Source organism: Canis lupus, chromosome 21 (assembly GCF_003254725.2).
Source record: "Canis lupus dingo isolate Sandy chromosome 21, ASM325472v2, whole genome shotgun sequence".
Classification (NCBI taxonomy): Eukaryota; Metazoa; Chordata; class Mammalia; order Carnivora; family Canidae; genus Canis; species Canis lupus.
Window position 1 is genome coordinate 38,419,843 of NC_064263.1, and position 27,563 is coordinate 38,447,405.

Here is a 27,563-nt window from a genome sequence, read left to right on the forward strand (position 1 = left end):
AAAGTTATTATAAGTGGTCCTATTGGGGCACCTGGGTGGCTCAGCGGTCGAGCATCTCCCTTTGGCTCAGGTCATGATCCTAGGGTCCTGGGATTGAGTCCCGCATCGGGCTCCCTGCAGGGAGCCTGCTTCTCCTTCTGCCTATGTCTCTGCCTCTCTTTTTCTCATGAATAAATAAATAAAATCTTTTTTAAAAAAGTGGTCCTACTTTAAAGGAACTGTGTGCCTTGAGAAATAATGAAGTCAGGCTGTCTTTGGACTTTGCTGTTGGGAAATAGCTACCTGTTCTGTACTGAATACACGCATTGCTTTGCCAAGCCCAGGAAGGTGAATTTCTGGTAGACAGAATAGTTGAGATTGGAGGTGAAACAGAGAATGGTAGGCAAGACTTACAAAACTCATAAAAACCCCTTAGTGCTTATTTAGTGCTCTAAAATTCAATCATGAGCTGTTTAGTCCTTTTGTGTCTTTTGGGTTTTGTTCTTGTGTTAAGAATTGCAACAAAACCACTGTGTCTTTTATTGCCTGTTTGCCTATTTTAATTATGAGTCCTCCCTGGTGGACTGGTCTCACTGTGGCAGACAATATCTTGGTTGTATCTGTTCTACCACCTTAGAGGGCCTGGAATTGTCATGGTCTTCAAACTACTTGTCAGCTGCTCAACCCCCATTTGAGCCCTTTTAGATGCTCTCCCTGCAGACCCACCTTTTTTTTTTTTTTTTCCTTTGCTAATAGTTATAACTAGAAACCAGTGTTTCAGGATCCTCTAGTACCAAGCTAGTACTCTCCTGAGTTCTCTTATGAATCCCTATGTTGATCCTTACTGATTAGCGGTCTAGCTGTCTACTCCATCATGAGGACACAGCATTGATACTCTGATTTTCAGCTTTACTTTCACGGGGGTGGGGGAGGTTGGTTCCAGTCCCACCAATTTTCTGGTTGGGTGTTGGGGTGTATCCATACTCTGTGACTTGAATATTTCAGATCTTGAGTGGTCCCATCCCTTAACTGAGCACTCACTGAGCTCAGTTCACTCATTTCACCAGTGAAATCTGATAGTCAGTGCTGATTACTTCTGGAATTAAAGCTCTGAGACAGTGTTCTCTCTGACTAGGCTAGACAACCTACCTCTCCCTGCCAGTGTCTGTATTTAGGTTGTATTTTCCCAGTCTTTATAGAGAAGTTCATACCGCAAAGTTCTCAACCTGGAGCCACTGAGATTATGACCAAAGTGAAATCTTTATGAGCAGCATATTGCAAATCCTATGAGAATGAGAAACAGGATAGATACCTTTGGAAGAAAGGCCCACTAAGCATCGCTGAGAAGATCTTTACTTGCGTCATTGCTCTGCACCGCCAGCCATGGCGACGTTGCTGTTCAGAATTTGATGTACGGGGCAATTTGTATATACAACATCCTTCCATCTTTCATTTTCAAAAAGGCTTTATTTTTATCCCCCAAATATCCTTCAATTTACTTATCCTAAGGAGTCCTGCTTCTTTGGCAGTTTTCCTCTGGCTGCATTAGTTGGAAATCTCTCTGCACCTCTCCTGCACTGCTCATCTTTGTCTGACTGACAGCATCTAAGAGATGACCTCTCTCCGGGAATAAGTGGAGGGATTTCTCGGGAATAACTAAAAGTCTTTTAAAAAACAAAGCCTTCTTCCAACCATTTGTAATTTTCCTCTGAGTGCTCAGCAAAGAGAAATAGCTCATAGAAATCTCCCTCCTTGTATTTGCCCTTTGAAGGTCTCAAACCATTTTCTGTCCATTATTTAGGGGCTATTCGGGCAGAACTGTATCTTAGAGATGTCACCTTTTCATGGAAGGGTCCTGTCTTTAATATGCAGAGTAGATGGAAGCCTACAAAAATGTGAGCATGGTGTAAAAGGATTTTACATTGCAGTGTGAATGATGACAACATTTTTAATCGAGAAGAGCATTGCTGTGCATGAGCCAAGAGACTCTTTCTGGCTGTTGGGAACTATTTCCTCCAGGACTCATCCCACCAGTCCGTCATCAGGTAAGAGTGTTTCTTGGGCTGTATGCCAGTTCTTGGATGGCTGAAACACTTGCCTGGAGGACTCTGTCTACTTGCCCCACAGTGCTCTCTGAACACAGTGTCACCCAGAGTGACTCACATAGAAAGCTGTTACCTCATTTTTGTTGACTTCCATTGTGTGAGCTGAAGGTTGAGTTTAGCTGAAAGAGAGGAAGATGAGGACCAGGAATGAGACCACTAATTGACAATCTCAATTATCGAATGACACATGAGAACATTGAAGCTCTTAATAAGGAAGGTAAGGTAAAAGCCTTGCCCTCTACTGGATATCTTTTGCAACAAGGTACTTGTGAGTCATAGCTGAGCTAGGGGCAGGCATGGTGAGTTCAAGGGGGTTGATGCAATGGCATGAAGATTTTTCAGTGAACAACTCCTGTTGGATCTCACAGGAGAGAAGGATGGGAGATGACTCCCATTTCTACCAAATGGAAGGGAATAACCTTGAGAAATTTCTTCATTGAAGACTGCCCTGATACTACTATAGCCCCAGATGTAAGCTGAACTCTACCAACCCCTTCCATCCCCCTTATAAGATAGAGTCAGCTCAAACCCTGATTTCATGCCTCGTAATCTCTAAGTTTCAGTTTTTATGTGTACCATCTTTTGTTTCTTCTGCATATGGAGTCTGAGATAAAACGCAAACTCTTCCTTGATTTCCTCAAGAATATCTAGTTCAGCAAACCAGAAAAAAATATAATCAATTTTATTAAAGATATGGGGGTAAAGGGAGAAGTCACATCACCATTTGCCAGATAAATAAATGAATTTTTCATATTAGAGATTTTGTTTTCATTTTTTTTTTTTACTTTCATTTCATTCCCTAACCACCAAGAAATGTTTCTCACTAGCAGCTCTTTACCCCTGTGAGGTCTGAAGCTTCAGTTGTCTCCTATTTCTCTTTCACACACCTTTTCCAGACTGCCCTAAGGGAACTTTATATTTTTAATCCTGCTATTGTACAGAACAATGCAGTTTTTCCTAAGTCCAGATCATAAAGTTGGATATCCAAACACATCAATAATCCAACAAAGCAATGGTGAAATGGTGATCATGAATAAACAAATTAACAAACAAGCAAAAAAAAGTTGTTATACCACTATTTTTCATTTTAACAAATGTGTTGAATAACTATGGTATGCCAGGCACTGTTCTGAACATTGGCCATTTCTGGACAGAAATTTGCACAGCATTTTTACCTTCTCAGGATTAGAACCTGGTTTTAATTGGAGTACCACATTTGTTGCCTTTGGGTCAAGACTTTTGGTAAGTTCTGACTCCTATACCTGGTAGTTCATTTATTCATTCAATTCTGGAAAATGGACATCATCTCTGATGCACACAATCCACCCTCCTAGGAGAAGTAGTCAACTCAGAAAAGATGGGGCTCTCTCTCTGAAGAGAGAGGCTCCCTCTGAAAAGTTGCAGGGTGCTGCCATGGACTTCAGAAATACTGAAGAGATGAAAAGAGATGACCAAAGGAATGTGACGATCTATAAAGGAGTGAATTTGCTCCTCCAAGAGCCTTCTAAAATAATTATGTCTGGGTGCCTGGAGAGATAGTTGGGTCTGCCTAGAATTTTCTCTACTTTGCATATCTATTTGAATTGGTGGAGCACAGGACACCATTTATTAGGAGCATTCTACTTCTACATAAATATCTACAATTGCTATGAGAGAGGAAAATAAATATAAATATTTAAAGTGTGGGGTCTGGAATCAGACTGTCTATGCTTAAGTCCTACTCTTAAGCTTCTTTGATGTGACATTGGGCTACTATTTAACTTCTCTATACTTGATTTTCTCAAAGAGTTTTTGCGAAGTTGATAGTTAGTTTTATGAGTCATCTTGATTGGACCACAGGGCACCCAGAAATTTATCACACATTATTTCTGATGTGTCTGTGGGGGTGTTCCTGGATGAGATTAATATTTGAATTGGAGGACTGAGTAAAGCAGATTGCCCTCCCCAGTGTGGGTGGGCCTCATCTTATCCATTGAAGCCTGAATATAATAAAAGACTGAGTAAAAAAGAATTCTTTACCTCCATCTGGCAATTTTTGAGCTGGAAAAGACATTGGTCTTTTCCTGCCTTTCAGACTTGGATTTAGACTAGAACTATACTATCTACTCTCCTGGGTCTCTAGCTTACTGAACATAGATCTTGACTACTCAGATTCCATAATCATGGGAGCCAATTCCGTATAGTAAATAAATATATATGTATGTGTATATACATATTTATAAATATTTAGTATATATGTATATGTATATATATTTACTACACTATATATATTTATATATTTACTATACTATATATATTTATATGTATTTACTATATATATATATATATATATGCATATACCATTGTTTCTGTTTCTCTGGAGAACAGACTAATACACAAGGATTATGTAAAATGATCTAAGTATAGCCCTTAGCACACTGCTAAGTTTTACAGAGTCAGCATTCATATGCTTCATGATCCTTCAGATGTTTCTTAAGCCAACTTTGTGCTGGACACTTCCAGATACTGGAGATACAGTGGTAAACAAGATATTTAAGAAGGCTTCTCTCAAGGAGCTAACATTCCAATGAAAGAAGACAAATAATATACAAGTAAGTACATTTCAGATATAATATCCAAGAGGGATAAGCTCTGTAAAGGAGGTATTAAAAAAACAGATTCATATCATAAAGAGATTGCAGGGGCTTCTTTAGATGGGGGTCAAGTGAAGTCTTTTAAGTAGAAGATGTTTGATTTTTGAGTTGAAAATTAAGGAGTGATAAGGAGCCAGCCATCAAAAGAGTGGTAGGGGTATGTGTGTTAGGTGGGGCCATTGTCATAGAAGGGGAAGATAAGACAGGCTTTACAAGGCACAGGAACTAGTAGCAAGGCAAAGGAACTAGTAGCAAATGCAAAGCCCAGGGGTGAGGAAGGTCTTGGTTTGTTATCTCTAGGACTTTTCAAAAAGCCAATGTGGACAGCTGGGTGAGGGGATATTGCCATCAGAGGATACTGGAGAGACAGATAGGAGGTAGATCACACCTCTCTTAAGAGCTATATTAGAGGGGCAGCTGGATGGCTCAATGACTGAGCATCTGCCTTCAGCTCAGGGCATGATCCCAGAGTCCTGGGATCAAGTTTTGCATTAGGCTCCCTGCATGGAGCCTGCTTCTCCCTCTGCCTGTGTCTCTGTGTGTCTCATGAATAAAAAAAATTTTTTTTAAAGCTATATTAAAGTATTTAAGGGACGCCTGGGTGGCTCAGTGGTTGGGCGTCTGCCTTGGGTTCAGGGCTTGATCCTGGAGTCCCGGGATTCAGTCCCACATCGGGCTCCCTGCGTGGAGACTTCTTCTCCCTCTGCCTATGTCTCTGCCTATGTCTGCCTCTCTCTCTATGTGTCTCTCATGAATAAATAAATAAAATCTTTAAAAAAATATAAATTATTTAAATTTTTATCCTAATTATACTGGAGAGTTGTAAGAACAGGAATGACTCAATACAGTCTATGCTTTAAAGGATCACTGTAAGAGTTATGTGGAGAAAGGATTACAGAGGCAGCAGTCACATCCAGGAGACTAGTTCAGAGACTACTGGGATTTTATAGGCAAGAAATGATGGTGGGTTGGACTAGGGTCCCTAGTTGCTATGGTCTGAATTTTTGTTCCTCTCAAAGTCCGTATGTTGAAACCCCAATACTCAGTGTAATGGTGTTATGAGATGGGGCCTTTGGGAAGCAGTTAGGTAATGATCCCTCATAAATGAGATTAATGCTCATGGAAAAGAGACCTCAGAGAGCTCCCCTGCCCCTTCTGCCACAAAAAGCCTGCAACCCAGAAGAGGACTATTCTCTGATCATGTTAACACCTTCATCCTGGACTTCTAGAACCATGAGAAATAAATTTCTATGGTTTATAAGCCACCTAATCTGTGTTATTTTGTCATAGTAGCTCAAAAAGACTAAGACACTAGTGGAGAAGGAGGGAATTGGATGGGTTTGGGATGTGTTTGGGTTGTGGAGAGTAGAATTAATAGGACTTACTGATGGACTGGATATTGATGAAGGGAAAGGAGGAATTAAAGATAATACCTAAATTTTTAGCTGAATAAACTATTGGTGCTGCCACTTACTATTTGGGTAAAAGTGGGGGAGAAATAGATTTGGATAGAAAAAAACCCCATAAAATTCCTTTTTAGAGAAGATTATTAGACAACCAAGTGAAGCTGAATGTGGCTTACTCAATTACCATCTAAATCTCTTCCTGCAAGCTTTCCTTTAGAGGTGAGAAAATTAAAAACGTTTCCTCTTAGGTTCTCTTGCAGCTAGAGTTCCACAAAATTTAGATTTTGACAATCATTCATGGATTCGCAGACATTCATGGATACTTGGAAGTCAAGAGTGAGCATGTTAAGATATTGGCAGTATAAGAGGGGCCTGGATATTCGGGGGCATTCACAGAGTAGCTGCCTAGAGGCAAAACTGCTATAGGTGAAGGGCAATGAACTTTCTACTAGAACATTTCCATAGCGTGGTTGGTTTCTCCTGACTGTGTGGCATCTAGACCTGATTCTTTGGCCTTTTAAAAAATTCTGTAAGCTACCCAGTGCCCTGTAATAAATACTGTCCTGTTTAAATCAGCTTAGAGGATTCTGTTATATGACACTAAGCGCCCCGATGAATACAATGTCAAATGTTACCAATTCACATTATTGCTGAGAGTCATTCTATCATGTCTCATAGCCCTCCATCCTCTCAGGAGTGAGGATGAAGATTTAATTTTAACCCACTGAGGTTGAGAGCTGAAAACACCTATATACAAAAAACAAAAAACAAAAAACTGAAACAAAAACCCCACCCGATATAATTATCTTCAACAATAACCAGAAGAAATTCTCCAATAATATCCTGGCCAAGGAAATTTCTAAGATGTGAGGTTTGAGAAAATAAGGTCTGTTCAACAGGAAATAAAAAATCGATTTATGAAAACTAATAAATCATGATTGAGAACCCCCCACCCGCACCCTCCCCACTCCTCCTGCTGGCCTTTATCCAGCATTAATAAGTCTCTGTAACATGTCCTTTATATTATCCTTTGAATGGGCAGCCTTCTCTATGGGTTTGATTTATTACTTCGAGAGAATAGAGAGCACTGATCTTTCTGTGTCTTTATCTACTGATGAGAGGGGCACTGAAGTTAACCGGCTCTAGGACTTGGGGGCTGCCAAAGGGCTTTCTAGATACTCTGAGCAAAGACCTTAAGAATCAGATGGGTGGGGGTGACGCCAGCATATGACAACCTGTTTGCTAATCTTTTACAACATAATATGGATGAGAAACCTGTTCCTGTCTGTTTCTAGGGAGGGTCGTTAAGCAGTGGCAGACTCTTTATAATATTAATACAACTATAGCAGACTGTCTTCATGCCCCACCAGCGCTTACCAGTTCCATGTACACTGATAGCTTTCTACTGCAAGCCCTTCTGACTCTCTGCCTGGGCCAGAAGCTTGGCCATCCAGCACTGGCTAGATGTGCTGGGAGCTTGCACTCCGGGAAGCACCCCTCGACTGATGATGGGCTGGAGTTGGTGAATAGATAGCTTATCATTTGTTGGATGGGACAATTCTAGGCTTTCTTTCTACAGTGTTCTAGAAAGTCTCAAGCAGGATAAAGTTCCAGTTGCCCGCAGCTGTAATCTGCTTAATACTATACTCTGTAATGGTTATCTTCCCTTCCCTGTCTCACTTCCCTGTTCCCTTACTGACATAACTCTCAAATAAGTGCTTTGTACTCAAATTTTTGTCTTGGGTTATGTTTCTGGAGAAACCCAATATAAGACAACAGTTAGCATACATATAGCACTTTCTAGTTTGTGATACACTATTCTAAGCACTTTATATTAATTACCTATTTAATCCTCACAGCAACCCTATGAAATAGGCAGTGTTATTATCCCAATTTTATAAAGGAGGATGACAGAAAGTTTGAGAGGTTTGTCTGTGGTCTAACAGCTAATAAATGTGAGAGTCAGAATTTGAACAATAGGCGGTCTGGCTCCAGAATCTATGTATTTAACCACTACTCTATTCTGTAGACTGAGATGTCCCATACAGTAGCCTCCAGCTAAATGTGACTGTTTATATTTAAATTAACTAAAACTAAATTAAATTAAAAATTCAGTCCTTCAGTTGACACTAGCTATATTTGAAGAGCTCAAGAGCCACATGTGGCTAGTGGCTCTTGTATTGGACGGCACAGATATGGATCATTTCCATTACTGTGGAAAGTTCTATTGGACAGCACTATTATGCGAGACCTATGGCCTATCTCATATTTCTTTAACATCATAGGAACACTCACTTCCTCAGGAACATTCTCTATATAGGACATAGCCCAGGACCAGAAAGGATAGGAAGCTGCATTAGAGTTCTTTAGCATTACTCATAAGATAGATACTCAGGTCTTTCCCTTAATCTTCCTTTTGATTTGCTCCATCCAGTTCTACTGAGCACACTTCTTTTGCTTTCTGATGGCATTGAATTTAGCAGGTGAAAATTCAGGTAGACTGGGCCTGGGGCTAGGGACAGAGAAACCATCAAAAGTCAAAAGCATGTTCCTGAGATCTTGACTGAGAGGACTTCATATGCAACTGAATATGAATAATTAAATGTTAAGATGAATATAGAATAACTAAAAATGGTGCGCCAAGGGTTAAAAAGCACAGCATTTGGGGTCAGGGCGGTAAACAACCCAGCTAACTCACGCCCATACCCAGGATGCAGCACCCAGGGATGATGGCTGTGAGTCATCCAGAGAAGGTTAAGAGGAGAATGTATGCATTAAAAGGGGTTTCTATCCAAAATGCCTTTTAGAAAGGTGTGTTTTCCATTTAAAGTATGTTTCAGTTACCTGGGAATTTACTAAAATTCTCATTTTTCTGAGAATGTTGAATGCAGGAGATTTTACTCTGATTAGTTTTGCAATACAGTTTTAAGGATTTTTTTTTTTTTTTTTTTTTTTTTTTTTTTTTACTTCCTTTGGAGTGTAGAACAATGCTCTCAGACAAGGAGGAGAGAGTCAATTTTGGTCCTGTGGGTCTGAGCCAAGAGAGAATTTTAATCATCTCAGAGGAACCCAACCTGAGTAATTCCTTGACGTCATTCACTGTGTCTGTCCATCTCTCAGAGTGACCAGCTTGGGTCTGGGCCACCATGCTTTGCTCATTCTCTGGCAGGGACAGACAACTCTAAAAATATTCTCTGGAAGGGACTTCTGTGGGTTAAATGTTGGCATCTCAATTTCTCTGCGGTTTGGGGAAAAAGCTTCCAGGCAGGTGGCCTGTGATGGGGAGTGGGAATCAGCCGAGGTCAATTGCCCAGTGAATTGGGTCTAATTTGAGGGCTCGGCAAAGACTGTTATCTCCCATCTTCCATTCTTAACTGGTTTAGGAGAAGAGGAAGCATTGTAAAGACACGAATTTCTAGTATAAATTCTAGAAGGGCAGGGAAATCTATCAAAAAGCAAGGACCCAGGACAAATTCAGGGCTTTAACCAGTTGGTTGCCTCTGTTGGTGGAGATACAGGATGGGCTAAAAATTGGAGTGATTGTGGGCAGCCCTGGTGGCTCAGTGGTTTAGCGCCGCCTTCAGCCCTGGGTGTGATCCTGGAGACCTCCCTGCTTGGAGCCTGCTTCTCCCTCTGCCTGTGTGTCTCTGTGTGTCTATCATGAATAAATAAATAAAATCATTAAAAAAAAATTGGAGTGATTGCAAGCCTTTAAGAGGAGTACTTAGACTCAAGATTTCTTTCTATATCCTATGCAGTTAGATGACTATCCCTCTTGGGATCTAGAAAAGATTAGTGGATTACAGTAATGAATGGCAAAACTCTCAGCCTCCTTCCCTACTCATTGGCTTACACTCTACCTCAATCCCCATCCCACTGACCCATACAGGAGATTGGAGGACTCTTAGGGCAAATGAAAAGACAGGGGAAAAATCTTATATCTACTCATAGTTTAGGGTCCCTCTAATAAAATGGGGAGGTTGCTTTCCATCTAATCACTTTATATTCAAGCCCACTGATGGAAAACTCTGCCATTCCCATATTCCAAAGAGCAGTTTATTACCTTCCTCTTAAATATAAATAAGCAGTCAAGGGAATCTAGAGGTGTGAGGATAGCCTCTCATGTGAGAGTAACAAAACAAATTTTAACTTACTCTCTTTTCTTTACACATTTCCTAGGAGAAATATCCCCTAAGGGATATTTCCCCTAGTGAAAAATGAATCCTATATTAACCATTTCAGAGAACAACGAGAAGATGTATCCATTAAATAAAAAAAGAAGATGATGTAAAAAGTAACATTCACAGAATAAAAACAAAAAAGCTCTTGAAAATTAAAAACATGGTCAAGAGGATTTAAAAACAAGGTAAATTTGAAAAAAAAAAAAAAAACAAACAAAACAAAACTCTCTTAGAATGTTAGCCAAAGGCACAGGGGGTGGGGTTATTATCAAAGAAATAAAGCAAGAAAATTTCCCTGAAATGAAGGACATGAAATTTCAGGTTATAAGTTTTCTCTCAGTACTCATAACAATAAATAAAACAATAAATAAAAATAGCCTATGCCAAGGCACATCATCATGAATTTTAAACACTAGTGAGAAGATTCTGAGACTGAGAGTGCCTATAAAAAATAATAAATAATAATAAATAAATAGATGATAGATAGATAGTAAATGGGTTTCTACACTGGAAATAGAAAGCAATGGAGAATATTTTCAAAATCAGAGTGAAAATAATTCCCAACCTCGAATTCCGTTTCCAGAAAATCTATCATACAATGGTGAATGTGCTCCACCAAAGTGAGAGAAGAAACCAAGAATGAAGAACAAATAGGATTGAGGAAAAGGAATAAACAAGGATGGGCAGAAAAAAGACAAATGAAAAGTGAGGGAATTATTAGACGTAAAACAAATGAACAAGGAAATGTAATCAAAGTACACTCTGTAGCTCAGCTGGATATAAATAATATTTAAATGGTTTGATAATAGAAGCTCTGAATATTCTCCTGACAAACAAATATATGGCATTACCACACTGAGAGGATGTGAGTAGGGTAGGGATGTGTTTTATTTGGGTAAAGGGTAATATACAAAGATTTCTGTTAAATACATCATTTTAATACAAGCATCAGGAGGGCAGGGGTTTTTGCTTTGTTCACCATGAATTGCTAGTGCCAAAAAGGATTTCTGGCACGCAGTAGGTCCTCAGATAAGTATTTGTTGCATGAATAAAACTTTCCCCTAAGGAATATTTCTCCTAGGAAATTTATAAAGAAAACAGAGAGTAAGTTAAAGTAAATAAAAATAAGCTTCAAAAAGTTTAGTACATAGGATCTCTTTCTCTCTAAAATTGTTTAAGACTGGGCAGCTTCAAAAGTTAAATAATTACATAAAATAGTTAAGCTGAGCATCAAAATACTTGAGATGATTTAAAAGCACAAGATATTCCTGGGAAACTATTCTTTGTAAATCTTCATGGTAGCTAGTTGATTGGGGATGCCTCGGAGCTCAGAACAGTTCCAGGGAAATCAAAATGTAATTTTCTCAATTTAGAAAGCAAGTTATTGTATTGACTTTTTCTTCCATTCACTCACTAATACAAGGATGGAGTGAGGAAAACTGCTTTTCCAGCCAGTGTACTTCGGAAGAGAAGTCCTCAGTACTTCCACTCACATTAGATTCCAGAAAGTTTTCACCAGGACACTGATTCCTTCTATTCAATAAAGAGGTGCATCTTTGGATCAGGGATCGGTTTTGCAATCTAATGGATCTAAATTGGGTCTATTTAGTTCAACTTGGCTGCGAATTTACTGCTGACTCTGACTGTAATGAACCCATGGAATTCTTCACTCATTCATCCTCTGGCTATCTGCCCTTCCACTGAACATTTGCTGCACACCTACTGTGGGCCAGCCACTGTGCGAGGACAGGAGGAAGAGGACCCTGCCAAATAATTCTGGGGGGTTACAGCTACAACAGCCGGTCCTATTGGAGCACGCAAGGAGACATTCAAAGCCCGGATCCAGGTATTTTTGGTGTTAAGATCTGCCTGTGGGTGGGGTGCACACTCTTGCTTGACAGAGTGCCGGGAGCCGAGGCTCAGAGGCCTTGAGGGGAGCTTCCGCAGACTTCACCCAGGGTGGCCTCTCTTCCTGGGCAACTCATAGCGCCCTCGTGTCGGGAGCAGAGGGCACAGCTGGGGATGCTGCTCTGTTTGATGGCAGCACAGCTGGTCCCAACACTTTAGAAAAAGTCCTCGCCCTCTGCAGTCATCAACTCCAAGGATTCAAAGTTTCCCCCAAATTGATCTTTTTGGGCCTTCTGGGAGGCCAGACCCCAAGCTGACTTCTCCAACGCTCCCCACCTGCCTCCCTCCCAGGCTCAGCGCGCCACCAACTTGGTCAAGGCTAGGAGGCTTGGGACTCTAGGGTCTGGGGCCTTCCGGATCTTCTTTTCCGCTCTTCCTTCCTCCCTTCGGTCCCCAGTGCTCGGGGGAGAATGGAGCAACCCTGAGCTGCTGGAGCAGGCTACACGCTTTGCCAGACCTCAGAGACAGTGGCAGTGGACCGGGAACAGGCAGTGTAGACGGCAGAGTCGCTAGTCCGGTGGTGCCTCCCAGCTGGGCCTTTCCACTCCTGCCAGGATGCGAGAAGAGGGTCACAGAAGTCTCTCGTATTTGCAGGGCTTTGGGAGGAAGGACCCTGCCCTGCCCAGTCCGCTGGAGCCCTGGGCTACTTTGCAGGTGCCGCGCAGCGTCCCGGAGTTTGGGGCGACTCTGGCTCCCGCAGCCACTGTGCGCTCTGCCTGCCAGGGTAGCAGGCAGGCCCGGCAAGACGGTCAGGGTTCTTTGCGGGTGTTGCCTGAAGTTTCAACTGTGCAGGTGCAATTGGAAACACGACCCGGAGGGAGGGCCCCGCAGGCCGCCCCTGAGCGCCCTTCGGGGCTGCGGACGCGGTAAGCAGCGGTGGGATCTGGCCCCCGGCGCGACGCGATCAGTCCTCCCGAGGTCGGGGGCCGCAGGGCGCGTTTGGGGGCGCAGCCTCACCCCAAGGAAGGCCGCAGGTGGGGCAGGTACACGTCTTCACCTCTTCCTCCGCCCCCACCCGGCAGCCTCCCCCGCCGCGGGGACTCCGAGAACCCGGCTCTCCTTAGACAGCGGCAGGCTGGTGCGTGCGCCCCGCTCGGGGAACAATGTGCACCCCTGCGTGTGCTCCGCGTGCCGTGCCCTAGAGCGGACACTCGCGGGGTTGCCCTCGGATTTGGGGCGAGGGCGGTTGGGGTCGTTGCCCGCGCGCGCTCCTTGGCGAACGGCGCGTGGAGGCGCGTGGGTTGCGGCAAAGCGCGGGCTCCGCAGCCCAGGCCTGGGGTCCAGACGTGCGCGCCGCCGTGCCCCGCGGGCCGCCCGCAGCCGGGAGAGGCGCGCGTGCAAGGCCCTCGGTCGTGCGTGTTGCGCGGCAGGGGAGCCCGTCGGGGGAGCGGGCCGGGCCGCGGGGCGCACAGGTAGAAATCCGAGCGCGGGCGCTCCCAGCCTTGGCAAACAAGCCCGACGCACGCACGGGACAGCTGTGTAAACCGAGCCCGCGCTGCAGGGAGGGGCCTGGCTCAACGTGGGGGCTGCGGAGCCCCAGTCGAGGTCTGGGGGGGCACGACGGAAAGGCCTCGCGCCGGCTCAGCGCCTTCCCCAGCCCCCCTCCCACTCCCCCTGCCCCAGAGGCCAAGGAGGCTTGGCTCCCCAGACTAGAAGCAAAACGACTTTGCGTGGCACAGGGTGCCAAGGCGGGGTGAGGGGTGGGGGCAGGGAGCGCGGGGGAGCAGGGCATATCTCAGGAGTGCACCAGGTGGCCGCAGAGATCAACCTTTCGAGTCCCCCCGCCCCGCCGCCCCTCCAGCTCCTTCGCTGTGGCGCTTTCCCAGGTGAGACGCCTTTTTCGAACTGGCGGCGGTGCAGGGGGCAGTGGGACGAGCGTCGACGCGGGAGTTCAGGCACCCAGAGAGCGAGGAGCTCCGGCTCCTCACCGTAGGGGATGCAAAGTCCCCGCGTGGCCCCCGCTCCCCGGACGGCGTCGAGAGCTCTCCGCCCCTCCCTGCCCTCGCGCTCTCCCAGCAATGACCTCATTGCAAAAGGCAGCCGGAGCGGATGGTTCCCCTCCCTGGAGAACCAGGGCCGGGAGTGCTAGCAGTGACGCAATTGGAGCTGGGTCGGTCCTGGCCACTTTGGATTGGCCGCGCCGGCTCGTGGGGACCCCCCTCCCGCTATCGCCGGAATAAGAGCCGGAGCTCCGCGGGGAAGACGCCCGCAGCAGGCGTCGTGTCCCCCCGGGCTGACGGCCGCTGGCGCTCTCCAGAAACTCCCGTCTCAGGTGAGGAACTTCCCGCTCCGCGCCCCCTAATAACTGGCCTCTGGGTTAGGTCACCCACTGCGCTCGGGCCGGCTGCCTTTCCTTTGCGTCCGAGGCCCTTCCTTGGCGGCCCAAGTCTGGGCAGGTGCTCCAGGTGCTCCGTGCGGCTCAGGGCGCGGAGGGCGCTCGGGACGGTCCGAGCGCCGTCTTCTACTCAGTGCAGGTGGAACCCCAAGTATCCCAGGGCTCCTGCCGGGCGCTGGAAGCTCCGCGGGCGGAGGTAGGCAGGCTGCGCCCCGGTGTCGGTGCCCCCGGGCGTGGCGTGCAGGATGCAGCCTCACTCTGGCCTGGGGGTCCTGTGCCATCTGCGTCCTGAGGGGTCCCATCGAGTCTCCCGATGGGGGAGCCTCGAGCCTTCCTAGGAGGCGCCGCCAGCCCGCCAGCGACCCTGGGACACCCCGGGGTGGGGCCCTGGGGGCGGTGCAGCCGGCCGAGCAGGTCCAGGCCCACCTCTGGATGCCGGAGATCAGCAGCTGCGGCTAACTGCGCTCCAGCATCGGCGGGCTGGGCACGCAGAGCCCAGAGGCCCCAGTAGCGGGCACGTCAACGTTTCCCCCAAACCTACGTATTGAGAGATCAGGGCTCCTTTCCAAGGCAGCCTTCCCCTTCCCACTCTCCTCTCCCACCTGTTAGTGGGAAGTCCCGCCGAGGGGAAGGAAAGTGGTGCAGATCTCTCCGACAGACAGGCGCGGTGGGAGAACAGACGGATAAGGGGGTGGGTCCCGGCGTGGTCTCTGCATTAGGCAAGAGGTGTGCGCTCCTGTGCCTGCACTCTGCCTCTCCCCGACTTAACCCAGAGCTCCGCTGCACCCCAGGACTCTTGCTTCTGCTCTACCAAGCCCTTCACTGCACGATATCTTCTGAGATTCACAGCAGCCTCCCTGGCAGATGAATGGAGGCTTGGGGAGGTCGGGTAACCTGCCCGAGGCCACAGGGCCGCTGTGGATAGGCAGGATGGGAGCCTAGGTCTGGGGGCTCCAGGCCTTGCTTGGTCTCCGTGCAGCGGTAATGTCATTCTCTCCTTACAGAGAGCCATCATGGGCTTGTGGAAGTCCTCCCCCTTCCTGGCTTTCAGCATCTTGGTCCTGTGCCAGGCGGGCGGCCTCCAGGCGGCACCATTCAGGTGAGACAGCCTGAAGCCCCAGAGCATTTCCCTTCTACTGGCCCTGGGCCCAGGCCCTTCTGCACCGCTGAAGTCCCTGCAGACAGGCTGCTGGTGAATTAAGACCCTTGGGTGGACGTTGAATTCAGCCCTGCGGACTGGGAGTGGAGGTGGGGGGCACATCCTCAGGGAAAGTCACGGGGGCCAGGAAGCCTTGCTACTTATCCTGGGGAGGAGGCAGGCAGGGGCTCAGAGCCTCCATGGGGTTTGCTTCCCCTCCCCAGGTCCGCTCTGGAGGGCCTCCCAGACCCCACTGCACTCAGTGAGAAGGAAGGGCGCCTCCTGCTGGCTGCCCTGGTGAAGGCCTACGTGCAGAGGAAGAACGAACTGGAGCAGGAGCAGGAGCAGGAGACTGAGGGCTCCAGGTAAGGCCCCCAACTCTACTCCGCAGGGTCCGGAAGGTCGTATCCCACAGAGGTAGGAAATACAACATCTGGCCAGGAGTGCAGCAGGCTGTGGTGGTTCACCAGGCTCTGGGGCCCAGCCATTCTCAGGCTCCATGGAAGACGGAGGTCCAGGTGTAGCTGAAGAGACCGTGGTCAGACGCATTAAAAAGATCCACTCCTGGAAGTTGTTAGGAAATAGAATGGGAGGTATAGAGTCCTGCACTCAGGGAATGGGTCTGGCCCTACTGAGGAGAAGTTCCAGCATTGGCTGACTTGGGGCTGGTAAGTGTAAAGCCAGAAGACACACTCGGTGTATCTCAGAGTTTTTTAGAAATGTAACCTGTGTGTGTTGTTCTTTCACACCCACAAGGAGTCTTCATTGCACATGTGCAAGGTGAAGCCAAAGGCCGTGCAGAGGGTGGGGTTAGGTAGAGCAGTGTCTGAGGTAGGTCTGGGGTCTTTAGATCTGGAGGATCTGTGGAGATGCGCATGCTGTCCCGGGGCCAGACCCTTGCCCAGCCTCACCTCCAGGGTTCCCGGAGCTTGGGCACGTTCCTGCCCCTGGCCTGGCCCTGGCACTGCCGGGTCAGAGGCGTGTGATGCACACGTAGCTACCCCGAGAATCTCACTGCAGAGCATGAGCAGCATGTGGAATGCTAGAAAAGGCCGCCCCTCCCCGACCACAGCCCTTCCCCACACTGGCCTGGCTCCATGGAGGATGTGTGAGCTGCGCTCCTGCCTGCCCCTCCTGCCTCTGCTCACAGGGCCCCTCCCCTGGTCTACCTCGCTGCATGACTGCCCTTGGGGGCAGACCCGGGGCATGGTATTGTCTGGCATGTATTTTCCCTGCAGCCTGGACAGCTCCAGAGCTAAGCGGTGCAGTAATCTGAGTACCTGTGTGCTGGGCACATACTCGAAGGACCTGAACAACTTTCATACATACTCTGGCATCGGCTTCGGGGCTGAAACACCTGGCAAGAAAAGGGACATAGCCAGCGGCTTGGAGAGGGGCCGCTAACCTCGCTTTGGGGTGCCCCAGGATGCCAACTGATCTCCTTCCACTCCTTCCTGACTTCCCTTCTTGCTCCCATTGATGAATTTAATGCATGCAGATTTCACTTGGATTGCTCTTCCAGCTGGCATTGGTAGCTTTGCTTGCGAGAGAGAATATTGGGGATCTCAGGATGGAAGGGAAGTGAGCAGCACTCATAGACCAGGTTAGAGGTAAGAGTGAGGGAAGCCTCTTGAGATTCCAGAGGATTTCGAGGTAGAGTCCTCCAATTTCTGCTTCATTCCTCATGCTTCATCACCGATGAATAAATCTATTTTCTAAAAGGATTTGCCCTGTGGTGGTCGTTACTCTGGTCCCCGTCCAAGGCTTGAGAGTGCCTAGAACCCATGTTTAAAAGTAGCTTTAGCCTCAGGGTAGCCGGATACGGGCGTTGGTGAGTGGTCCCTGTGAAGCAGCTCCACCATCCAGGACAGGTGTGCTGAGGAGCAGGTAAGACTTCTGGGGGAGGATGCTGCATCCCTGCTCTCTGAGCCTCTCCAGGTAAGACTTTAGGGAATTTTCACTGTCCCATGGAAAGTGGTTTGTTGGTGTCTGTGGCTGCTGTACGGCTTCTGTATGCTCCTTGCATGTCTTGGGGTAGGGCTGGGCCTTTGGTGACCACTTCTTATGGTTCTAAAAGGACTATAAGTGACAGCAAGTGCAGGTGTCAGTACATGAGTACTGGAGTCTTTAGCTTAGCGCTGGGTTGTTTTCTTTTTCTTATTTTAAAGCTTTTATTTAAATTCCAGTTAGTTGACGTACAGTGTAACGTTAGCTTCATGTGTACAGTACAGTGATTCAACGCTTCCGTACAATTGGCACTGGGTTTCTTTTGCGAAGAAAGGTCTCTGGGCAGGGCTCCTAGCAAAAGCTGCCAGCCCATTTCTCATAACAGCTTCGATAATTGCACTTAGGAGAAACACTTATTCTTAAGTGATATGTCGAAGAGCTGAAATTCTTTTTACGAAGGCCTCATGGGGCGGGTGCCTGCCCCTAGCCTCTCACTGACAGGCCTTGTCTTCTTCCTCCATCCTACAAATCAGCATCACTGCCCAGAAGAGATCCTGCAACACTGCCACCTGTGTGACCCATCGGCTGGCAGGCTTGCTGAGCAGATCTGGGGGTGTGGTGAAGAACAACTTCGTGCCCACCAACGTGGGGTCCGAAGCCTTTGGCCGGCGCCGCAGAGACCTTCGTGCCTGAGCAGTGACATGACTCCGGGAAGTAGGTGACTGTCCTTACACTGTCAGATGGGAGGGGAAAGAATTTGGAGGTTAGGATCCACATTTGGAAACCCACTGGACCTGGTAGGGTCTTCAGATCCCTTCTTTCCCATTACATCCTTCCTTCTGAGTAGTGAGTTTCTTCTAGTCAGCCTGAAATCAGAGCACTAGGATAGGCTGCAGACATGCAGTGTCATCTTTATGAGAAGAGAAATGAAAAAAAAAAAATGCTTGCTGATTGATAATTGCTTTTTTCTCATCATTTGCTTCAAAAGCTTATTTACATCTCAGACCCACAATTTGTGTATGCTGTGAAAGAAGCACCCCTGTAGATTTGTGTTCTTTTTAGTAGTAATTGTGATTATTTCCTTCTTGTCTTTCTTATTCTATTTTTCTTTCTTCTCCTTCTCCACTTCCTCCTCCTTCTTCCTCTTCTTTTTTATTTTATTTTATTTTTTCCCATCTCAGGTAACCATGAAGCTGAACTCACCACTTCTATTAATTTCTGTTGACAACACTTGGTGAGAAGGCCCCATGGAAGATATACATGTTTGCATCCCAATAGATACTGAAAAAAAGCACCTTTGTCATTTGGAAGGAATGAAACTGAATGCAAAATAAGCTAATCCCATACGTGTTATGTATTCTTTTTATATTTGATTCTGTGTGCGGTCAGTGTGATGGCATCTATTATTGGCTTATCTGGTAGCAAACTGGTTCTTTGAGAGTTATCCTATTGATCATGGCAGCTCTGCTCAACCTTAGGAGGGACAATAAATCATTGTCTTTGTGGCCTCTGGGAATACATGGTAATGGTAATGCTTTGCCTGGTTGTCTAAGAACATGATTGTATAATTTAAGGAAATCTCAATATTGTACCATTTGTGAACTTCATCAAGATTAAAAACATATTTTGGATACACGTGTTTTGAGACCCCAGTGGTTCATTTCAACTTGTTTCCCTGTGTAGTAAAAATCACAGTAATAGTTGACATTTTTTGAGAACTTCCTCAAAATGGGCCAGATGATGTTCTAAGACAGTGCTTTATATCTATTAATTCATTTAGTCTGTGTGACAACTCTGTGAAGGAGATCCCATTGCTATTTCCACTTCGTTTCTGAGGAAACAGGCCTGAAGAAGTCAAGTCCAAGGTCACATAGATAGATAGTGACAGATTCAGGTGGTGGTTTCCAGAGCCTACAGGTGAAACCACAGCACTATATGCTTCTCAACAGTGGTTTCAGATGTGTTCCAGAGACCCGTGAGCCATTCTTTGACCTAACTGCCTCACGTGGTGGACCCTCAGACTTTAAAGACAAATGGAAAATGTTAAAACATACAAACAACCTGGACTTTATGTAGTAAAATGGATCCCTTCTGCCCCATTACTTGGTGCTAGAGATTGAAAGTTTGTGTCCCCATCCTCCCCCCAAAACTGTATATTGAAACCTAACCCCCAGAGGGATAGTCTTGGGAGGTGGGGCATTGGGGAGATGATTAGGTTATAAGGATCATCCCTTCGTGAAGGGGACCAGTGACCTCATAAATGATGGTGGAGAGAATTCCCTTGATCCTTTTGCCATGTGAGGTCACAGCCAGAAGACTGCTCTGAGTGAGGAAAGGGGCCCCCACCAGACGCAGAATCTGTGGGTGCCTTGATCTTGGATTTCATGGCCTCCTGAACGGAGAAATAAACATTTGTTGTTTATAAGCCACCCAGTCTGTGGCATTGTTATAGCAGTCCCACTAGACTAAGACACTTGGCTTCAACGATGATTCTTTTATAGTCAATGTTGTTTCATCTATGCCCATCTATTACACCCCCCACATGTATTATGACATCAATGTATCCATAAGTACTTCCCCATATATGGGAAGGACTTTTTAAACATAAGCACAGTCCCATTTAACAACTAAAAGTAATTTCTTAATTCCTATATCTCATATCCTGTCATGGTTAAATTCCTCCATTATTTTAATAAATTATATATAAATATATAAAGGATGCATATTAATAATATAAATATATGTTATATATATTTATATATATATAATATAATATATTTTTATATATTATATGGATAATAATATAAATATATATATAATACAAACTATATATATATTTATATATATATATAAATAAAACCTGAGCTCAAGTTAGGTCTTCACATTGCTGCCAGTTTATAATGTTTTTTGTTTTACTAGTTTATATGTTCTTAAGGCCCTTCCAATCTGGAGCTTGCCACTCCATTGTTCTTTTTCCCCCCTCACAATTTATTTGTTGGAGAAACTAAGTTATTTATCCAAAGGAGCTTTCCATACTTTGAACTTTGATGACTACATTTCTGTGGTGAGGTTTAACATGCTCCTTTATCTGCTTTATTTCTTATGAATCAGTGAGTGAGGAGAAACAGAAGTTGGAGGCCAGGTCAGAGAAGTAATGAGGAGGGCAGATCACATAGGATCTTGTAGAGCATAGGAAGGACGTTGGCTTCCTATCAGCTTCTGGGCAGTAAAACAGAAGCCACATCAGTCACATTTAACAGAAAGATTAATTTAAGAATTTGACGAAGCAGGTCATAGAGTTCTGAAGGGACGAAAAAGAACTAGAGTTTGTGCGTTGATAGGAAGTGAAGGAAGCAGCTGCCTTCCTCAGGGTGGGGCAGGGGGGGCACAAAGAGAAAGGTGGGGTGCTGAGCATCTAGAACCTTGGGGCAGGATGCTCAGGTTCCTGGGAAGGGAGGCGGGCTCATGCGGGATCTTTTTCTTTTTTTTTTTTTAATAATAAATTTATTTTTTATTGGTGTTCAATTTGCCAACATACAGAATAACACCCAGTGCTCATCCCGTCAAGTGCCCCCCTCAGTGCCCGTCACCCAGTCACCCACCCCCGCCCCCCTCCCCTTCCACCACCCCTAGTTCGTTTCCCAGAGTTAGGAGTCTTTATGTTCTGTCTCCCTTTCTGATATTTCCCACACATTTCTTCTCCCTTCCCTTATATTCCCTTTCACTATTATTTATATTCCCCAAATGAATGAGAACATATAATGTTTGTCCTTCTCCGATTGACTCATTTCACTCAGCATAATACCCTCCAGTTCCATCCACGTTGCCACGTTGAAGCAAATGGTGGGTATTGTTGTTTCTAATGGCTGAGGAATATTCCATTGTATACATACGGGATCTTTGAAGGGGTGTGGCAAAGCTACTAAGGAGTGTGGGAAAACAAAACAAGACTGGAAACAACTTCCCTGCCTGAATAAAGAGACTCTGTGGGCGATGCTGACAGAAATCAAAATAGGAAGGAGCAAGTTTCTTTTCCTTCATGCCCTCTTGTCTCCTTTGAGGGTCCCCAACTGGCAGAGTGAAATCCACCTGATGAAGGAACCTGCCGCTTGCAGAGGCCCAGCTCCAGTAGCTCTGTTTAACCATATTGCTTTATTTTTTAAATTTAAATTCAATTTGTCAACATATCCTACATCATTAGTTTCAGATGTAGTTTTCAATAATTCATCAGTTGCACATAACACCTAGGGCTCATCACATCACATGCCCTCCGTAATGCCGGTCAGCTAGTTATCCCATCCCTCCCACCCACCTCCCCGTCAGCAATCTTCAGTTTGTTCTCCAGAGTTAAGAATCTCTCATGGTTTGTCTTCCTCTCTGATTTTTTTTCCCATTCAGTTTCCTTATTTTATTTTATTTTATTTTATTTTATAAATTTATTTTTTATTGGTATTCAATTTGCCAACATATAGAATAACACCCAGTGCTCATCCCGTCAAGTGCCCCCCTCAGTGCCCGTCACCCAGTCACCCCCACCCCCCGCCCTCCTCCCCTTCCACCACCCCTAGTTCGTTTCCCAGAGTTAGGAGTCTCTATGTTCTGTCTCCCTTTCTGATATTTCCTACACATTTTTTCTCCTTTCCCCTTTATTCTCTTTCACTATTTTTTATACTCCCTAAATGAATGAGACCATATAATGTTTGTCCTTCTCCAATTGACTTATTTCACTCAGCATATTTTAAATTGACATGGAGAAAGATCGATTCTCTTTGGTGTGTAGTTCCATGAATTTTGACAAATACGTTGAGTTGCATAATCACCACCACAATAAAGACACAAAACAGTTTCATTGCTCCTCAAAAGTCTCCCATGCTTCTCCTTTGCAGTCGCCCCCTCAACCCCTGCTAACAACTGTTATGTCTCTGTCCATATAGTGTATAAATATAAAAATATATTATCTTTTAAAATTGAGATATAGTTGACACATAACATTGTATGAGTTTTATGTATAGGACATAACGATTTGATATTTGTAGACAATGTGAAATGATCACCACAATTAGTTAACATCCATCACCACACATAATTATATTTTCTTGGGATGAGAACTTTTAAGATCTACTCTCTTAGCAACTTTCAAATTTACAGTAAAGTATTGTTAACCGTAGTCCCCATGCTGTACATTACATCCTATAACTTGAAGTTTGTAGCTTTTGACCCCCTTTACCAATTTTGGTAGGGCTATCCCCCACCTCTGGCAACCACAAATCTATTTTGTTTCTTTGAGTTTGATTTTGGTTTTTGATTTTGTTCTCAAATCCACATATAAGTGAGACCATCCAGTAGTTGTCTTTCTTTGTCTGATTTATTTCATTTGGCATAATAACCTCAAGGTCTACCCATGTTATAAGAAGTGGAAGGATTTCCTTATTTTTTATGGTGAATAATATTCCATTACATCTATATCTATATGTTTATCTCCCTGCGTATATAAATGACATATACATATCACATTGTCTTCATCTGTAGATAGATATTTATTTCATTTCTATGTAAGTACTGCTACAGTGAACATGGGGGTGCAGATACTCTTTTGTGATGATGGTTTTGTTTCCTTCAGATAAATACTCAGAAGTGGAATTGCTAGATCATATGGTAGCTCTATTTTTAATATTTTGAGGAACCTCCATTTCCATTGTGGCTGTGCCAATTTACATTCCCACCAACAGTCCACAAGGGTTCCCTTTCTCCATATTATTGCCAACATTTGCTATTTTGTATCTTTTTGATAATACCCATTCTAAGAGTTGTGATGTAATATCTCATTGTGGTTGTGATTTGTATTTTGTTGGTGATTGGCGATGTTGGGCACCTTTTCATGTTCCTGTTGGCCATTTGTATGTCTTCTTTGGAAAATGTCTATTCGGATCCTCTGCCTTCTCCAGAATGTCATATAAATGAAATCATTACGTAGCTTTGAGTCTTTTACTTAGCATAATGCATTTGTGATTTATCCATGTTGTTGCATGTATGAATAATTTGTTTCCTTTTATTGCAGGGCAGTATTATATTGTAGGCATGTACTGTAGTTGGATAATCCATTTATCTGTTGAAAGATACTTGGGTTGTTTCCAGTTTTTGGCATTTATGAATTTAGCTCCTATAAATGTCTGTGTATAGATTTTTGAGTGAAAAAGAAGTGTGATGGGCTGAATGAGGGACCCCCAAAATATATATCCTTGCTCTGATCCCTGGAACACGTGAATATTACTTTATTTGGGAAAAGGGTCTTTGGTGATGAAATTAAATTAAGGATCTTAAAATGAGATCATCTTGGATTATCTAAGTAGATCTTAAATCCAATGATATGTTTTGATAAGAGATGAACAGAGAAGATACACACAGAGGAGGTGATATGAAGACAGAGGCAGAGAGTCACAAGCTGAGGAAGCCAAGTTAGCCAGCAACCATTAGAAGCTACAAGAGGCATGGAGTGGATGTTCCCTAGGGTCTCTGGGGAGAGTAGAGCCCTGTTGTCACCTAAGTTTTGTATTTCTGGCCTCTTGAATGGGAGACTAAGTTTCTGCTGTTTTAAGCCATCAAGTTTATGGCAATTTGTTATGATAACCCTAGGAAACTAATATAATAATTTTTTATTCTTTTAGGTTCCAAGGAATGGGATTGGTGTCATTGGGCAAGTATATTTATTTGTTTTTCTTAGAAAGTCTTTTATTTTTATAGTTACCTTCTAATCTCTGTCCATATACATTTACATTCTTGATCATTGTTACCAAATAATCTGTGCATAATATCATGTATTCTACTTGTTATTACAGATGCTATAAAAACATAATTATATTGCTTAATTAAGTAAAGTAAGAAAAATGAATTATAGAAACCGAAAAATCAAGACATGGTAAAAGATTTCAGTAAGTTTAATTCAACCACCATGTTTTTTTTTTATTGTTTTGCTTTTATATGTATATTTTACATAGTTCCATACTGTATATATTATGCCGTATTTGTTTAAATAAAGACTTGATATGTTTAGAGCAGTTTTAGGTTTACAAACAACATTGAGAGGAAGGGACAGAGATTTCCGATATACGCCCTAAACACACATATCCCATGCATGCAAAGCTTCTCCTGTTATCAACATTACTCATCACAACAACTCTCTTTTTTTTCTTTAAATATAAATATATATGGTGGTTTTTTTTTTTTTTTACCAAGGCTGAACTTACATTGACACATCATAATCACCCAAAATCCATAGTTTACCTCAGAGTTCATTCTGGTGTTGCACATTTATGGGTTTGGAGAAGACTGCAATGACATATATCCATCATTATAATCATGTAGAGTATTTTATTGCCCTAAAGATCTTCCATGCTCTGTCTGTTCATCTTTCCCCTAGCAACCACCAATCTTTTTATTGTTTATATGGTTTCACCTTTTCCAGAATGTCATATAGTTGGAATTGTTCAATATGCAGCATTTTCAAATTGGCTTCTTTCACTTACTTAGTAATACGCACTTAACATTCCACTATGTCTTGTCACGGCTTGGTAGCTCATTTGTTTTGTTTTAAAAATTTTTTTGTTTACATTCAATTTAATTAACATATAGTGTATTATTTGTTTCACAGGTAGAATTTAGTGATTTATCAGTTGCATATAATACCAAGTGCTCATTACATCAAATGCCCTCCCTAATGCCCATCACCTAATTACCCCAGCCCCTACCCACCTCCCCTCTAGCAACCCTCAGTTTGGTTCCTATAGTTAAGAATCTCTTAATGGTTTGTCCCCCTCACTGTTTTTACCATATTTTATTTTTCTTTCTCCTGTGTTCATCTATTTTGTTTCTTAAATTCCACATATGAGTGAAATCATATGGTATTTGTCTTTCTTTGAGTGACTTATTTCATTTAGCATAATACACTCTAGTTCTTTCCATGCCATTGCAAATGGCAAGATTTCATTCTTTCTGATGGCTGAGTTCTCTTCCATTGTGTAGTGGGTGGGATATCTATATCTATATCTATATCTATATCTATATCTATATATATCTCTAGGTCTATCATCTATCTATCTATCATCTATCTATCTATCATCTATCTATCATCTATCTCACCTCTTCTTTATCCATTCATCTGTTGATAGATATCTGGGATCTTTCCATATTTTGGCTATAGTGGACATTACTGCTATAAATATTGGGGTGCATGTGCCCATTCAACTCACTATGTTCGTATCCTTGGGATAAATACCTAATAGTGCAATTGCTGGGTCCGAGCTCTATTTTAAACTTTTTTTTAGGAAACCTCCATACTGTTTTCCAGAGTGGCTGCACAGGTTTGCATTTCCACCAACAGCATAAGAGGGTGCCCCCTTTTTCTGCATCCTTGCCAACATCTATTGTCTCCCGAGTTGTTTATTTTAGCCATTCTGACTGGTATGAGGTGGTATCTCATTGTGGTTTTGATTTCCCTGATGTTGAGTGTTGTTGAGTAACTCATTTGTTTTTAACATTGAAAATATCCCATTTGACAGTTTATTCATTCACTCATTTTTTAAGATAGTTTTTATTTTTCTGCTAATCACAGCTATCTTTTTATTGATTTTAAGAGTGTTTGCTAATATCTCACAGAACATGCCGTTGCAAGGGTTGGGTTTGTGGAACTTCAAACCAAACCCTTGGACAAAGTATCAAGAGACAAGAGAGGAAAAGGAAAAAGAACCCCTGCCCCCACAATATTTGGAACTCAAAGATCTCCTTTTATGGTGCCTTTTGTCAAAGATACAGCTTTTAGCTGCCTGCACTGTCACCATCACTGTGGCAGTGCAGCTCTGACATTGGGGCTGGTGTTGGGACAGGGCCAGGAGCAAAAAAGAAAAAAAAAAGTAATGGAGATTCTAGATTGAAGAGGCTCCTATTCTTGTTCCTCTGGCCAGAAAGGGGAATTTTCTCAGGGTTTTGTTGTCTGTGCCCATTGCACAGTTCCACGATGGAGACAACCCTTGGGCTAAATTTAAAAGAGAAAAAAGAAAATAAAAAGAAAACTTACTAGCATTTTTGTCATTCTTTTTTCCTCCCTAGTGTACCTCCATTGATTGTTTTGAAGAGTTCCGAGGTAGATTCTTTTTATTTTTTTTATTTATTTATTTTTTATTATTATTTTTTTATTATTATTTTTTATTTATTTATGATAGGCACACAGTGAGAGAGAGAGAGAGAGAGAGAGAGAGGCAGAGACACAGGCAGAGGGAGAAGCAGGCTCCATGCACCGGGAGCCCGACGTGGGACTCGATCCCGGGTCTCCAGGATCGCGCCCTGGGCCAAAGGCAGGCGCTAAACCGCTGCGCCACCCAGGGATCCCAGATTCTTTTTATATTCTGTCTGGAGGTTTAACTAGTAATCCATGTGAGACACAGGTTGTCGTGGTTTACTGCATCTTGGTCTACACATTTATTGACTATACTGCAATCAAGATAGAAGATAACAATAGTAATAATTTTTTAATACTTGTAAATTATGTAAGATTTAAAAAAAAGTCAGAAATGAACGAAGAAGTCATAATGCAAAATGTAAAATATCTAGAATTGAATGATAATACCTCATAATTTGGGGATGTGTGAAAGTGATAACTTTAGAAAATTTTATAACCCTATAGAATAATGTTAGAAAAGAAAAAAATGGGTAAAATTTAATGAGCTACATTTTATTTTTTAACTGACCTGTTCCATTGTTTTTTATTTTTTAGTTTTATGTCAGTTATGTCTGCTCTAATCTTTATTGTTTCCTTCCTTCCACTGGCTTTGGATTTGGGGTTCTTTTCCTAGCTTCTCTAAGTATAAGGTTAGATTATTTATTTGAGATTTAAAAAAATTTTTTGAGGCACTTATATTGCTATAAACTTCTCTCTTAC

At 43.7% G+C, this 27,563-nt stretch overlaps 1 protein-coding gene and 1 long non-coding RNA gene across 5 annotated transcripts in view; one reads left to right on the forward strand and one right to left on the reverse strand.

Moving 5' to 3' along the window:
* CALCB (calcitonin related polypeptide beta) overlaps positions 1–19,267 on the forward strand; it is a 243,126-nt gene extending 223,859 nt beyond the window's left edge. The window contains exons 1-5 of one of the 4 annotated variants that reach the window (XM_025459580.3): positions 14,350–14,484; positions 15,552–15,646; positions 15,910–16,050; positions 18,166–18,350; positions 18,814–19,267. In XM_025459580.3, the coding sequence (XP_025315365.1) occupies positions 15,561–15,646; positions 15,910–16,050; positions 18,166–18,325 (387 nt within the window). In that variant the 5' untranslated portion in view covers positions 14,350–14,484; positions 15,552–15,560 and the 3' untranslated portion in view covers positions 18,326–18,350; positions 18,814–19,267. Of the gene's footprint in view, positions 1–14,349; positions 14,485–15,551; positions 15,647–15,909; positions 16,051–16,923; positions 17,410–18,165; positions 18,351–18,813 lie in introns of those variants that run through there. The other 3 variants (XM_025459581.3, XM_035703803.1, XM_049098825.1) reach the window with 3 other exon arrangements.
* On the reverse strand, positions 1,427–13,421 carry LOC125753244 (uncharacterized). The gene is made up of 2 exons (XR_007404579.1): positions 11,798–13,421; positions 1,427–2,203 (listed from the first exon to the last, which is right to left on the reverse strand). It is a non-coding gene; the product is annotated as an uncharacterized LOC125753244 (long non-coding RNA).
* Positions 19,268–27,563: the final 8,296 nt, after the last annotated feature.